Source organism: Hippocampus guttulatus, chromosome 18 (assembly GCF_054856545.1).
Source record: "Hippocampus guttulatus isolate MCC_2025c chromosome 18, RoL_Hgut_1.0, whole genome shotgun sequence".
Classification (NCBI taxonomy): Eukaryota; Metazoa; Chordata; class Actinopteri; order Syngnathiformes; family Syngnathidae; genus Hippocampus; species Hippocampus guttulatus.
The window spans coordinates 9,429,308-9,442,846 of NC_141278.1; the positions used below are offsets into that span (position 1 = coordinate 9,429,308).

The 13,539-nt window shown below is 42.2% G+C and overlaps 4 protein-coding genes across 4 annotated transcripts; 2 read left to right on the forward strand and 2 right to left on the reverse strand.

Annotated features, from left to right (window-relative positions):
* Nucleotides 1–391: 391 nt before the first annotated feature.
* Nucleotides 392–4,189, forward strand: gatad1 (GATA zinc finger domain containing 1). Its single transcript, XM_086137652.1, has 5 exons — nucleotides 392–820; nucleotides 2,481–2,603; nucleotides 2,678–2,737; nucleotides 2,807–2,990; nucleotides 3,188–4,189. Exons 1-5 carry the CDS (start codon nucleotides 617–619, stop codon nucleotides 3,358–3,360), a joined length of 744 nt encoding a protein of 247 aa, XP_085993778.1. The 5' UTR covers nucleotides 392–616; the 3' UTR covers nucleotides 3,361–4,189.
* An 889-nt stretch (nucleotides 4,190–5,078) lies between these two features.
* On the forward strand, nucleotides 5,079–9,104 carry lrrc14b (leucine rich repeat containing 14B). Its single transcript, XM_086136974.1, has 3 exons — nucleotides 5,079–5,354; nucleotides 6,120–6,751; nucleotides 7,973–9,104. The coding sequence occupies exons 1-3, from the start codon at nucleotides 5,079–5,081 to the stop codon at nucleotides 8,637–8,639; spliced, it is 1,575 nt and encodes a 524-aa protein (XP_085993100.1). The 3' UTR covers nucleotides 8,640–9,104.
* Nucleotides 9,105–9,274: 170 nt separating this feature from the next.
* Nucleotides 9,275–10,363, reverse strand: uqcrb (ubiquinol-cytochrome c reductase binding protein). The gene is made up of 4 exons (XM_086136823.1): nucleotides 10,282–10,363; nucleotides 9,758–9,826; nucleotides 9,522–9,688; nucleotides 9,275–9,449 (listed from the first exon to the last, which is right to left on the reverse strand). The coding sequence occupies exons 1-4, from the start codon at nucleotides 10,361–10,363 to the stop codon at nucleotides 9,372–9,374; spliced, it is 396 nt and encodes a 131-aa protein (XP_085992949.1). The 3' UTR covers nucleotides 9,275–9,371.
* Nucleotides 10,364–11,122: 759 nt separating this feature from the next.
* On the reverse strand, nucleotides 11,123–13,537 carry mterf3 (mitochondrial transcription termination factor 3). Its single transcript, XM_086136885.1, has 8 exons — nucleotides 13,444–13,537; nucleotides 12,887–13,176; nucleotides 12,653–12,805; nucleotides 12,397–12,586; nucleotides 11,992–12,139; nucleotides 11,800–11,871; nucleotides 11,543–11,704; nucleotides 11,123–11,467 (listed from the first exon to the last, which is right to left on the reverse strand). The coding sequence occupies exons 2-8, from the start codon at nucleotides 13,164–13,166 to the stop codon at nucleotides 11,273–11,275; spliced, it is 1,200 nt and encodes a 399-aa protein (XP_085993011.1). The 5' UTR covers nucleotides 13,167–13,176; nucleotides 13,444–13,537; the 3' UTR covers nucleotides 11,123–11,272.
* Nucleotides 13,538–13,539: the final 2 nt, after the last annotated feature.

Consider the following 13,539-nt stretch of genomic DNA (forward strand, 5'->3'; position numbering starts at 1 on the left):
GGCTCTTATTTCTTACTGTGTGTGTTGATAACATGCTGGGGAGTGGGGGATGCTGCCATAAACCGTCGAAGAAGAACTTTTATCGGTCGTCTGCAAAACATTCTGTAGCAGAATAGTCTTTAATATTTATCTATGAATGCGGGATATATAATAATAATAATAATGGAGAAGGTCGGAACTCATCTGTGAATGCCATGTAGCAAGAGGATAAAACGACGCATCGTCTTTTTTTTAGGAAGAGACGTCAAATCATGAGTGTGTGTTTGTGTGAGTGTGAATCATTTATAGTTTATCAATATTAGAGAATGCAGTACAATGATATAATGAAATCACTTTGTAACCACCAATTCGACAGGTGGCAGCAAACCCATCACAACATAACCGTAGAAGAAGAACGCGAAGCTCCAGCAACGAATAATTTTTTCCCCCTCTCTAGTAAAAATCCACATTATTGAAGACTATTTTTACTGTAATCGTATTCCACATCAAATCAGCTTAGTTACGCGCCAAGTTTAGGAAGCAATCTTACATTCTTCGGTGCCATTGTATGGTGCCCCATCATCGCGTTTACGGATGAAAATCAGCTCGCAGGATATTTGTATTCATTGTGTGAAGGATGCCGCTCGGCCTGAAGCCATGTTGCACCGTCTGCAAGACCAACTCGTCGTCCATGTGGAAGAAAGGGAACCAAGGAGATATCTTGTGCAACAATTGTTCGGTGAAGAGCAGCACCAGCCCTGGCGGTGGGGGCGGCGGCGGCGGCCCGTCGGGAGTCTCTGCGTCGTCCAGCATTCAGCCCAGCAATGGTGGAGGCAAGCAGGTACAGACTGAGACACATTTGGCTAAATCGAACTGGAACACAGAAAACAAACTATGCACTTGGATTATCCTCAAATACATACACTATAATACACTAGGTATAAGCTTTTGAAATTAACCTGGTTATTGCTTTTTTATAGGTATTGGCAATAATGACAAAAAATGGAGTCAGGAGCAATGAGAGTAGAAGGAGGAAAGGAAATATGAGAAAAAATCATTTCTGAAGTGGAAGAAACATGGTGACGAATTAAACTAGGGTAGGAGAAAGGAAAGAAGGTCTACAAGGCAAGAAGAAAAGACAGGTCTGGGGTGGAAGGAACGAGGTTAAAAAGTAAGGTTGAGTCAAAGAAGGTCAGCGTTAAGGAAGCAAATAGGAAAAAATGTTCTGAGGTGGAAAGAAAGAAAGACAACGAAAACAGGTCAAGACAATAGGTAAATAAATGGAGGGAAGAAAGCAGATCAGGAAGGAAAGAAGAAATAAGTGGGTATAGGGGAAAGGAGGGAGGTCCAGATGGACAGAGTAAAAAAAAGCAATAAAAGGAAATGAAGTAGCAGCCATCTCGTTACCTCTGCGTCCCGCGTCCTAGACCCACAATTTTCCCGCGGGACGCACATTTCCAAATAATGTGCGTTTTGGAGACGCAAGGAAATTTCTCAGTCAAAAAAAAAAAACTACGACACACACACACACACACACACACATGCCAGCGATCCCGCGGCCGTGCAGCAGACGTGTTTATGATTCGTCAATTAAGGATGATTAGACAATTAAGGATTGAAGAGACCTGCTTTTGTTCTTATAAACCTCTCTCTCTCTCTCTCTCAGCCACACGCGCGCACGCACACACACATACTAGCACCCATCGTTAACAACACTTAGACACATCAATACTTACCTGTATTAATGATTACCAGTAAATTAATCTTTGCAGTGTGAGATTGGAAAAAATACTCTGATTTTGTGGTATGTTGTATTCATGATGCCATATGAGTACAACATATTTTGATCCATTTATTGTATTGAATAAACCTGGAGTACACAGCTACTGATGGAATGTTCATTGTTAATGCTTAGTTTTCAAACATTTACCCTTGAAACATTATACTTTTAAGTTTCAGAATTCTTGATTATGAATATCAGTCAGAATAGAAAAATGGGTTCCCATGATGAACGTTTACGGAACCCAAAATTAGTTACCGGGGTGTCCCATTGGGTAATCCGACGGAACCGAAAAATGGTTACCGTGAATTTACGAAATCCTCAGGCCTGCTACTAAATTATTTAAAGTTTTGCAGCGTTTATTTATAATTGTATTTATATGTTCTCATTTGTGTTATCATCATATGATATGAATTGAATAAGTAGACCATTTCGAAATTCGAAATTTGGGACTCTCGAAATGCATAATGGGACTCGTACTTTTCTGATCAGCGAGTCCCTGGGACTCGCTGGTGGTAAACTGTAAAATTATCACTGAAGTAGTACTAGGTTTTAGTCAAGGAAGTAAGGAGACAACAATAAAAGCAGCTGTTTGAGGGAAGAAAGGAGGATAAGAAGGAAAAGATGCCATGAAAAAAAAATTGTAAGTGTAATCAACTGTAACCGTATTGCCTGTACTAAAGCAGATTTTCATTTTTTTTTTTTTTTTTGTGCTGTTCAGTCAAAGCAGGAGATCCACAGGCGGTCGGCACGCCTACGGAGCACCAAGTACAAAGCCCCTGCTTCCGAGAAGAAAGTGTCCACCAAAGGCAAGGGCAGGAGACACATTTTTAAACTCAAGAATGTAAGACAAACATCTGTTGCTTGAATGCGTACTATTTCTCCCCACCTCATTAATCCTCATCTCTGCCTTCTCAGCCAATCAAAGCACCTGAATCAGTCTCCACAATCATCACAGCCGAGTCCGTCTTTTATAAGGTACTTGGAATGATCCCCCCACCCCCACGGTCGCATTGGATTTTTCTAAGCGGTGTGGCATCACGGCAGGGCGTGTACTACCAGATCGGCGACGTGATCAAAGTGACGGACGAGGATGACGGGAAGGCGTACTACGCCCAGATACGAGGCTTTGTTCAGGACCAGTACTGCGAGAAGAGCGCCGCGCTCACGTGGCTCATTCCCACGCAGGCCAGCCCCAAAGACCACTTTGATGCCGGCACCTACATTTTGGGTGAGCCAGCTACACTCCCCTGTTCAAATTCAAATTTCTTCGTGTTCATTTTGCACACTAAAATCATGACGTGAGATTTTCATACGTGTCATCTCCATTCCACACGCACTGCTCCTCTATCCATGTGTCTTTGGTTTCGAATCATCTTCATGTCCTAAAGGTGAATCATTTTGTTTTGTGTTTGTTTCTGTTTTGAGGTCCGGAAGAGGACCTGCCCCGGAAAATGGAGTACCTGGACTTTGTGTGTCATGCGCCGTCAGAGTACTTCAAGTCGCGGAGCGCGCCGTTCCCCACCGTCCCCGTGCGTCCGCAGAAAGGTTACATCTGGACGCACATTGGACCCACGCCTGCTCTTGCCGTCAAAGAGTGAGTATAGCGCAGCTGCACTTTTAACCAGCAGGAACTTTGATCTATTTGTACAGTTTCTGGTATATGGTAATTATGTTTATATATGTAAAAAAAAAAAAATTGGTACCACCAATTTGCAAAAAAAAGTTGTTTTGTTTTATCCAGCCACTAAGCACACTGCTTGTTTCCTTGAACGTCATCAAAAATGTGTCTAGCCAACATTTTTCGTGTCTGGACTTTGGGAAATGGCTTGAGCAGACTTTTATTTTTTTTTGCCCCTGGAAGAAAGTTCGAGTTGTTGGAAAGAGTGTCATCCAAGGACTAAATTTTTCCCTCCCGCTTTTGTTTCAAAACAAAGGACTATTCATGCCATACCAGAACGGAGGGACTGGAGTAATTTAATGCAGGGGCGAAGGACAGTGAGACGTTCGGGGGGGGGGATTGTGTTTTTCGTATTACAGTCACACCTCGGTTTTCGACCATAATCCGTTCCAGAAGGCTGTTCGAAAACCGATTTGTTCAAAAACCGAAACCATGCTCTTTATTGAACACGTCTGCTCACAATGGAACGCTACACGAGGAAGCGTCACTTCCTCGTGGAAGGAAGGCGAGAGGAGTCAAGTGGCGCATTCAAGTGCACTCAGTTTGGTCGAGAACCAATTTTCGGTTGTAATCCAAAGCATAAAAAACTTGAAATTTTTGGTCGAGAACAGAGACGTTCAAAAACCCAGGTTTGACTGTACTTTAATTTTGTTTTTCTTCCTTTTTATGAAATAAGAAGTTGTATTCTGTGTGTGTGTGTGTGTGTGTGTATATATATATAAATTGAGAATAAAGTCATTTTCTCTCAATATAGATGTTTACTTTTTTGGGTAAGAAATCATTCGATGAAAATGGTTTAACAGTTTCAAAGGGAATCTGATTAAATTATTGCACGCATACAATGTTTTATCTTGATCAAATATATTTTTCTTAGTCATGAGTTATGGATTCATCTTAAAAATACAACTATTCTGGTGACTTTTTTTTTAAAAGACCACCTAATATTATTGTAACATTGACTTGTAAAAATGACTGGGTTAAAAAAAAAAGACTATTCATGATGTAAGATGATTTTATTTCGATTCTTGACAATTTTACAACTCAAATGTAAAATAAATGACATCAATTTTGTAAGTGTACAATGTTTTATCTTGATAAAATACAACTTTATGAGCATAAAGTGTGGTGTTATAAAAGTACTGTGGAAATAGTCTGACCCCCCCCCAAAAGGAAATAAAACAATCATACTGTAATGTCGATTGCAGATTACGATACAAAAAAAAGTAGAACCTTATAAACGGGAAATCAACTTTATTCTTGTAAGATAATACATTCTTATAAAAATTGACTTTGTTCATGCAAGATTATCTTGGGGGGGGGGCAAGTTTATTTATTTATTTGCAATATACTTTTTTTTTCTCCCCAAAAATTTGACTGCCTGAGGACTTCTTTCTCGGGCATTCTAAGATTCTGCCAAATTAAATGACCAGTGACCTGTGAAAAAGTTTGTCAGCGCAAACAGACCCTGTGACCGGCAAAGGACGAGAGACAGCTGTTGCTATAAATAACCCGCACCCCCATCTCACCTACCGCAAGACCTCGTGCCTCGTTACAAGACCTGAACCAAAGCAAAACAAAGGGACAGACGGCAGCACTGACACTTGTTTGTCAATCGGATGGCCCATCCGAGGTGAGAGCATGAAGTCGCTGCGCTTTCTCTCAGCCGAGGCCTTCGTTCATAGCGGCCCAAGTGCCGAGCAGAACCTGGCCTACGTGTCTTTTGACGCATACCCGCACCTCTTCAAGGCCTGCTACTTGCACGAGCGGCCTGAGTTGTTGCGAGCATTGGTGCGCACCTGGCCGCTGACCGAGCTCCACCTGGGGTCGCTTCTGGGCCGGACGCTCGACTGCCCCGACGACCTCACTTCGCGCACGTGCCGCCTATGTCTCACCGCACTTTGCATCGGATTGAAGGTACTGTAGCTTTTTTTTCTTCTTAAAATTCATGCTATTATATTAGCGCTCTCACTTTAATGCGTTATCGGCATTAATTTAAAACTATTTTAACTCGATAAATTTTTTTATCGCGAGATTAATGCGGCACCACGTCACAGCGGATGTTACGTTGCTCTAAAATAATCAAATGTGCTCCAAGTTTGAATAACTGCTCCAAGTGAAAAATGTGAATGTAAAATTGAAAATCAAAATTGTTGTTTCAGTAAATATTTGCAATTTGCACAAAGAAAACGGATCCACGATTCCATGTTGATGAGAGCATTAAAATGGGAAAAATAGGAGAAAAAGAAATCAAAGGAAATTTAGAATAGATAAAAATCTGTGATTAATTACTGCTAATTCTGAGTTAACTATGAAATTATACATTTGTGATTAAATACTTTAATCATTTGACAGCACTATAAAACATAAAGGTTTTTTTCACAAATGTGGTTGTTTTATAAACAAAACCATAACTCTATTTGTTTTACAGTAAACTTCAACTCAGAGTGCCGTCAAACAGCAAATTAAGATTGTTTTATTTTTTTGCGAAGAATGATTCATTACATGCCATGCTTGTGAAGTTTACTCAAATCATTTTTGCATGCAACTCAAGACAAAAAAAAAATCATTTAGGCAACGGTTCGTACCTCCAAACACTTTTCTTAGGTCACTCATATGTCAAGACATTACCATGGTTTGTTTCCAGAAAATCAAATTGTAACTGTTCCCCGTTTCCTCCAGGATTACGTGTTGTCCCCGCCAGGCACATATGCCAAAAGCCTGCGTGTTGTGGACCTGATGTCCTTGAGGGATGTGGAGCAGCAGGCGTGCCCGTGCGGGACCACCCTGGGCCGCTGGGCTCGCACCGGGTTGCTGAGCCAACTGTGCTATGAGACGGTGGCAGCCATGGAGGGCGGCGACGACGTACCCCCCTCTGTGTTTGGCACCGCCGTGGACGTGCGTCTCAATGGCTTCGTCACGGGCCGTAATTACGAGCTAGTGACGCAGGCCTTGATACTGGCGCCCTACTCGCCCCTCAAGCTACGCTTTGTGACATTCCGGGCCGATTCGTTGGCCCTCAAGCAACTCTTCTATGTCCTGCGACTGGCTCACCCCGAGGCGATGACCAAACTGGAGGTGGTGCACAATGTTCCTCTGGAGACCGTTCACCTGGAGGTGCTCTTCTCCAAGGTGGACTTCCCTAGGCTGAGGTCCCTCACGCTGCCAACGGGGTCGCTAGACGTCAGGAGGTTGGGAGCAGATGACCAACAGCTGATGGCCGTCCTCGGGAACCTGATGGCCAAACTCGGCAGCCTAACCGAGCTCTCCATGGGATTCTCCACGCTCACCGGACACCTGAGAAAACTGCTCAGGTGAGACCAGAATGGGAATCTTGAGAAAATGCCAAATCGACTCATCATCTGCCATTGACAGCTATCGACATCAAAGACTAATTTTTTTACTGGGATGGCCAGTGAATGAGGTGATTTGAGAAAATAAGTACCGTATTGGCCCAAATATAAGACTGCGTTTTTTGCATTGAAATAAGACTGAAAAAGTGGGGGTCGTCTTATATTCGGGGTCTAATAATAATAATAATACATCACATTTGCAAGCGCCTTTCGTAACACTCAAGGACACTGTACAACCAAGAGCAATAGTAAAACACAGATAAAATAATAAACAAAGAAAGAAAGATTTAAGACGGGTAGGCAAGTCTGAATAGGTGGGTTTTGAGCTGGGTTTTGAATATGGAAAGAGAGTCAATATTACGAATGTTGGGAGGAAGTGAGTTCCAGAGTTTGGGGGCAGAGCGACTGAAGGCTCTGCACCTCTAGACATTATACCCATTCACGACGCTAGATAGCGCCAGATATCATTGAAGCGAATGCTGAACTTGACTCCCCAGGCCAAAGTGAACCCCTGTCACGAAGAATAAAAATAAAAATAGTGGTAGCACGAAGAATAAAAATAAAAATAGCGGTAAGAAAGAAAAGAGAAGAAAAATAATAGAAGAGATAACAGAAAATGGAGAAACGTAGAGACAGTCTGGAGAAAAGTGGGTCGAAGATCGGCCAGGTTAACCGCCAGCTGAGGAGAAGTTATGATGTAATTTACATTTTAAAAACCAGAAGCCATTCATTTACGAATCTGATTGCACTTCAGATTTGAATGAGGCAAAATAACATACTTTTTCTCTCAAATATATTGTTATAATCATTTGTTTCAGATGTACTGTAATTATTTTCTGTATAAAAATTAATTTGGTGTTCAAAAAGTATTTTTTCAAACTTGAGTTTTGAAAAAGAGTCTTATAATCAGGGCCGTCATATTTGGGCCGATACAGTAGTATTTTATTTTGGAAAAAAAAAATCCACAACAAACTTCAGCCCATTTATCAGTAACATAGTGAAAGTGAGTGGGATGAATATTTACTTTCCAAGTCACTTTACAGTGTGCGCCCCTAAAATTTCAGATAAGAGACACCTGTGCACTGAGAAAAAAAAAAGATAAATTACTCTGCGGAGCCCTGATATATTGGAACTGTTTTCGAGGCATTTGGAAATCAATTCTCTTTTTCTGTGTTGAACCAGCCCCCTACAGAGGCCGCTTGAAAGCTTGGAGCTGGCCAACTGCTGCCTGAGCCGCGTGGACATGACCTACCTAGCCAACAGCCTGCACAGCGAGTACCTGTTGCACTTGGACCTGAGTGGCCACCCCGTTCTGGAAGACTTCCCTGCAGCCTTCATAAAGTTACTGGGCCGCTGCTCGGCCTCACTGGCAAGCCTGGCCCTGGAGGAGTGCAACGTAGAGGACGCAGCCGCCTTGGCAGATGCGCTGTCCCGCTGCCAGGCGCTGGAGGAGCTTAAACTGCTGGGCAACCCTCTGAGCGGCCCAGGCCTGCGGAGACTCGTGAGTGCGTTGGCGGCAGGATTCCCCAAGCTGCGGTACGTGGAGATTCCCGTTCCTCGCGAATGTTACCCGGAGGACGTCACGTACCCGCTGGATGACACGGCCCTGCTGCATTACGACGGGGCGCTCTTTCGGGAGGTCAGGGAGCAGCTGTTGGAGATCCTAGCAGGAGCAGGCAGAGGGGACGTGGATTTGTGCACCCCCCTCATGGGCGCCTACGATCCAGATCTTCATGAGACCAACAACGAGCTGGGCGTGTCCATGTTGAAGTCTTTTAACAGCGTCATGGGGAACTTCATAGAGACCATCACAGAAGTCAATGACAGGAGGGCACAAAAGAACGATTAACCAGTCGGAGGATTTCAATGCAATACATGTTTGTGTTCATGTAGAATTCAGTGACTTGATTTTACTTCTGACTAATAGCTGATCTTCGGGGTAGCCCATTTCCATATAGCATTAACCTTCCCCAAATGATTTTTTGTGTGCTGACTAAACAATAAAAAAATAGCACCAAATACTAAAATGGCGTCAACATACGGTGCTTCCTTGACACCAAGATGACACCAGATGGAACAGAAGCAATAATTTTTTTGAGTAAATAAAGATATAGGTAACAAAAGAAAAAAACTGCAAATAGAAAAATTGAGGAATATGGGGCAAAACAAAAAAAAGTAGGACTCATATTAAAAATCATTAGGTTTTTTTTCCCCGAAATCATACATTTGGAGAATAAAATTTACAATAAAGTGTAACATCTTTTTTGTGAAGAAGTTATCTATCGAGACATTTTTTTCATACCCCTAAGGATGATTTCTTTCCTGGATTTTTTTTGGTGAGATTACAAAGATCCATTATATATTGTATTTTTTTCTCTCTTCAGCAAACCCTAATTTTCCTTCATATTTTCTCCAAAATCCGAGGAGAATTTGATTTCTGTATGTACATAATAATTTCACATAATAAAGCTGACTTCAACTGGCCTTGTTTCAAAATGTACATTTTAATGACGATATAGGCTTTGATTTCATTTTAAATACAACACGCAAAGATTAAGTGGCCCAGGTTGCTCGCTTTCTTTCATTTCTTCATCCATTCCTCTTTTTCTTTCCTCTCGCGGATGACCTCATCCAGATACGGCATCAGGTAGTGCTCATCCTAAACACACAGAAAAGCAGCGTCAACAAGTTGCCTGTCAGGAAAAAAAGAGTGCACAAACACTTTTTCTACCTCCTCGTATTTTGTCCACTGATCCTTGGGGAGGACCTGATGCTTCATGGACAGATCCAGAGCTCTCTTGATGCGGAACATGCGGTCATTGTAAACATTCTCCGGGAGCCTCCGCAGGGCCTCCTTCACGTCGTTATCCTCGTATATCGTGTCGTCCCGCATCAAACCTGCCGCAGGGGAGTCAAAATTGAGCTTCACTTCGCTGATTTAGACTCACATTGCCTTTCCGTGTTTACCAATCTTGTTGAAGCCGCTCAGGTTGTAGTACCATTTGCGTACACTGGACAGAAGCCTGCCTGAAGCCACTGGGGGGACGGGGAAAGAGTGGAAGGGTTTTAAATTGGCAGAAGCACACAGTTTAGACTACAATAACTTCACCATGAATGATTATTATTACACTTTAAATGTTTATTATTTGACTACCGTAACTTGACCTTAAATGACATTTCCCTGTCATTTTAGGCATGTTACGCAGTGCCTCCTCAAGTGGTACACCAAAGAATCAGAACAATAGAAAGGACAATCAAAACGATAATACCCCACGTTGGCAGATGTTAGCAATTAGCATCAGCTAGCTGGGAGGACAAACAAAATAGAGGACGAACACGAGTCAAATGAGTCCAAAAGCGCGCCATAGGCATATATTTCACAAAAGTCAACGCGAGTAGCAGTCAACACCTCGCCTGCTTGCTTAATTCAATTGTGCCAACTTCGGAAGGATATAAGTTTTAAATCATTTCATCGGAAGAGACATTTTTACCTGGTACCCTCGTCGCCATTTTGAGCTTTACGAAGGGCCGCGGGGCATCGTGGGTAAGGAAAAGTCGGGAAAAGAGGCGCATGCGCATATGCAGTTTCAAAAACGCACATTTTACATTTGCTTGTTCATAGGTCGACGCATATTGAAGGCTTCGGTCGTAAATATGAACATGAATAATATGACTAAATAAATATACTTTGACTTTTTCACTGGTAAAAAAAATCTGCAATGCGATTTAACACACTACATATATTTTCAGACAAAATGAATGTGAGATGTTATTTGCTTTAAATTCCACCAGTGCAGTATAGATGCGGTACAGTTTGTCATGTAAATAGCTGAAAATGTAAACCAGGTCTAAAAAAAAACAATTAAAAATGGATACATCAAGGAGGCACATTTAGAATTCGTTTTTTACACGTGTGGTCTCAGGTACTGTACGCCTTGACTTAAAATGGAAGTATTGTGAAAAGCTGACTTTTTATATCTATATAGGCGGTGAATGAGTGCTTAGCACATAGGCCTTACAATTGTGAGGTTAGGAGTTCGAAACCAGGCTCCTTCCTAAATATGTAGAATTTGCTTGTTCTCCCCATACTTGTGTGGTTCTTCAGGTACTCCAGTTTGCTCCCACATTCCAAAACCATGCAAGTTACACACGTTAAAGATGCAAAATTGTCATTAAGTTGTGAAGGTGAGTGCATGAATTGCCTGTATGTGCAAAGTGATTGATTGGCGACCAATAATTTCTGAATCTGAATAGAGTGTGGAACCTGCCTCTCACCCAAATTCAGCTCCAATAGGCAACGTTGCTCAAAAAAAGCCACTTCCACCATAGCAATTATTTTTCTGCAAAACTGTCTTTAATTCCTGATATTTTGACAAACACATACCACATGCAGGACATCAGGGTGCTGTTTGAAATGCTTTAAATATGTTTAAAATAGTGTGTCTTTCATGATTTATTCTCCTGTTCCTCTTGGTTCTTAGTTTAAAGTGTCTTTTGGAACAAGTAAAAATCCTCCGGCGTGGCCAAAGCCACCTCGGTGCAAAAAATCTCATCAGGAGATGACGCCAAGCGCTCCAAGGAAACATAGTTGGCTTGATCTGGGTCATAGTGTGCCCTTCCTAGGTACTGCAGGAACAGGTGCCGCTCTCTTATGCGCAGAAACTTGGCATTAAACACCTGTTGGAGGTTCGACTTAAGAATGAACAAAGATACTTGGACAAACTACAACAATGCAGGTGAAAGTCAATGTACCTGTGGGAACTTGGCCATCAGATGATGTGGCACCTTCATAGTGTTGTGGAGGAAGTTGAATATTTGAGTCAATTTCCGCTTGTTGGTTGTCAGAATTTTGGGAACAGCCAAGACGATGTGTTGGATCTCATTGGCTTTGAAGCCGAGCTCAATTTCGCACACCTGGAAAGGCAATGCACATATATACATTAATACAAACGCAATGTCAAAAACTTATGCTAATGCTCGGTTTCGTTGTATTTTTGTCATTGCATTACCTTTAGATTTTCTTTAACGGGCTCCATACTGCCACACAGCAGTCTAGGCAGACGTGCGACAATTGTGCGAGTCTGCATGGGAAAAAAAATATCTCGTGAATATCCACATTTGCGTGGCTGATTTCTAAGAAGACAAACTAATGATGTCTCAGTTTCTTAAAACGATGCCATTTAAGCAGCGGAAATGCTTACGTTGGATGCATTGAGGCCCAGCTGCTGCTGAAAGAAACCCAGACGGTTGTCCAGCCTCTTCACGCTGAAGTTGAGAAGGTATGGAGCTCTGGACACCATTGATGCCACAGTCTCTGCCGTGAACCTCTTGGACTTGAGATAGTTCACCCTTCAAGAAGAGAAGAAGAAAACAGGATTGATTCAACACAATAAAAAGGTGACCTTAAAAGAGCTTGTTATAACCATCCACAGCAGTTAGTTGAGTTGATAATGTTAAAATGCTTGAAAAAAAAAGTGTCTAGATAAAGTTTTTTTTCGGGGTGTCACAGTTAAGACACTGGGACACATTATACCAAATATGAATTAATCTTGATGGGAAATCAAAGGTTGTGCAGGTGCCCCTTTAGATGGAAAATTTCCTGTCACCTGGCCTGAAGGTTTTCCATTTCCTCCGTGAGGAAAAACGGGTTGCGTGTGATGATGTAGCCCAAACGAGAGTTGTCCACGCCGATGCTTTTGAGGAAGAGCAGCCTCGGAGCCACATCCGTATGGAAGTCAAGACGGAGCAGCATGGAGCCGACGTTAGGCCTTTGCTCCAGCTTCCACAGGTTCACCCCTGCCAGTAAAACTTAATCATAAACACGACTAAATTATATGACTCACGCTGTTGTCCATTATTTACCAAGTTCCACTAGTTTTGTGAGCGTCTCCGAATGGTCGACGTAGTTTCTGAGAGAGGCAGACCCAGGAGGGATGGGCGGAAAAGGTGTTAGGCTCACAGCCTCTTCGTCGCTAATCTCCTCCAGCGCATTCAATCCAGGGGCGGCATCCAGATCTGAAGACAAAAAAAAATGAAGAAAAAAAAGGTCACTTCCCTGTCACAATCTTTCCAAATAATATGCCCACAAATACATACCTATCGTTGTGGGGCTTTCATTCAGCAGTACATCTTCCTTAAAGTGTATTAACGGCTTTGTGACTTCTTTATTTTCCTGATGTTTAACAATCAAATCGCTGTAAAAGCGGATGTGTTGTCGCTGCTGATATTTTACTTGAGTCCAAGTGACATTTGGAGGTTGGTGAGCCCTCGTGACTGTGCAGCAGTGACGAATTTGAGTGCTGATGGTCAAAGCCGCAGTCTTGAGGGGAGGCAGAAGTCTGTGTTTGATTCGGAGCTGCCTACAGGAAAATGCCATTTTGCTTCCGCTAAACAAATGGCGAGGGGTTAGTTAGTAAGTTTTATACAAGCCCACAAACTTGTAACTTTTACATTTTAGCAATGTATAATAATACATACTTGCACTTTCTTCATATAACGCTGAACCATATCTTTTATGGTGTAATGTACCTTGTTTCCTGTGTACTACAGCATTATGGTACTGTGCTATTGTAAATGATGCTAGCTAGAGCCAAAACATGCTCATGCTAATGAACATTTTCATAGAGACACCGCAGAAAACACATTTTACTCACCGTTTAAAATTTTTGCTTCATAGACGCAACACACTACAATGTAAAATGTTACTTTTTATGTATGGAACAACGCGCATGAGGAAATGCGTCACCATA

Bases quoted from the DNA above. Each gene is read 5' to 3' on its own strand.
- mterf3 (XM_086136885.1), bottom strand. From the start codon at position 13,166: ATGGCATTTTCCTGTAGGCAGCTCCGAATCAAACACAGACTTCTGCCT. The intron at 11,872-11,991 runs GTAAGCATTTCC...TTTCCCATGCAG, and splicing joins TGGGCCTCAATGCATCCAAC to ACTCGCACAATTGTCGCACG. The intron at 11,468-11,542 runs GTACATTGACTT...AACCTCCAACAG, and splicing joins TGATGGCCAAGTTCCCACAG to GTGTTTAATGCCAAGTTTCT.
- uqcrb (XM_086136823.1), bottom strand. From the start codon at position 10,363: ATGCGCCTCTTTTCCCGACTTTTCCTTACCCACGATGCCCCGCGGCCC. The intron at 9,827-10,281 runs GTAAAAATGTCT...CCGTCCCCCCAG, and splicing joins AATGGCGACGAGGGTACCAG to TGGCTTCAGGCAGGCTTCTG. The intron at 9,450-9,521 runs GTAGAAAAAGTG...CTGTGTGTTTAG, and splicing joins AGTGGACAAAATACGAGGAG to GATGAGCACTACCTGATGCC.
- lrrc14b (XM_086136974.1), top strand. From the start codon at position 5,079: ATGAAGTCGCTGCGCTTTCTCTCAGCCGAGGCCTTCGTTCATAGCGGC. The intron at 5,355-6,119 runs GTACTGTAGCTT...CGTTTCCTCCAG, and splicing joins CACTTTGCATCGGATTGAAG to GATTACGTGTTGTCCCCGCC. The intron at 6,752-7,972 runs GTGAGACCAGAA...GTGTTGAACCAG, and splicing joins CACCTGAGAAAACTGCTCAG to CCCCCTACAGAGGCCGCTTG.
- gatad1 (XM_086137652.1), top strand. From the start codon at position 617: ATGCCGCTCGGCCTGAAGCCATGTTGCACCGTCTGCAAGACCAACTCG. The intron at 2,738-2,806 runs GTACTTGGAATG...GCATCACGGCAG, and splicing joins CCGAGTCCGTCTTTTATAAG to GGCGTGTACTACCAGATCGG. The intron at 2,991-3,187 runs GTGAGCCAGCTA...TTCTGTTTTGAG, and splicing joins TGCCGGCACCTACATTTTGG to GTCCGGAAGAGGACCTGCCC.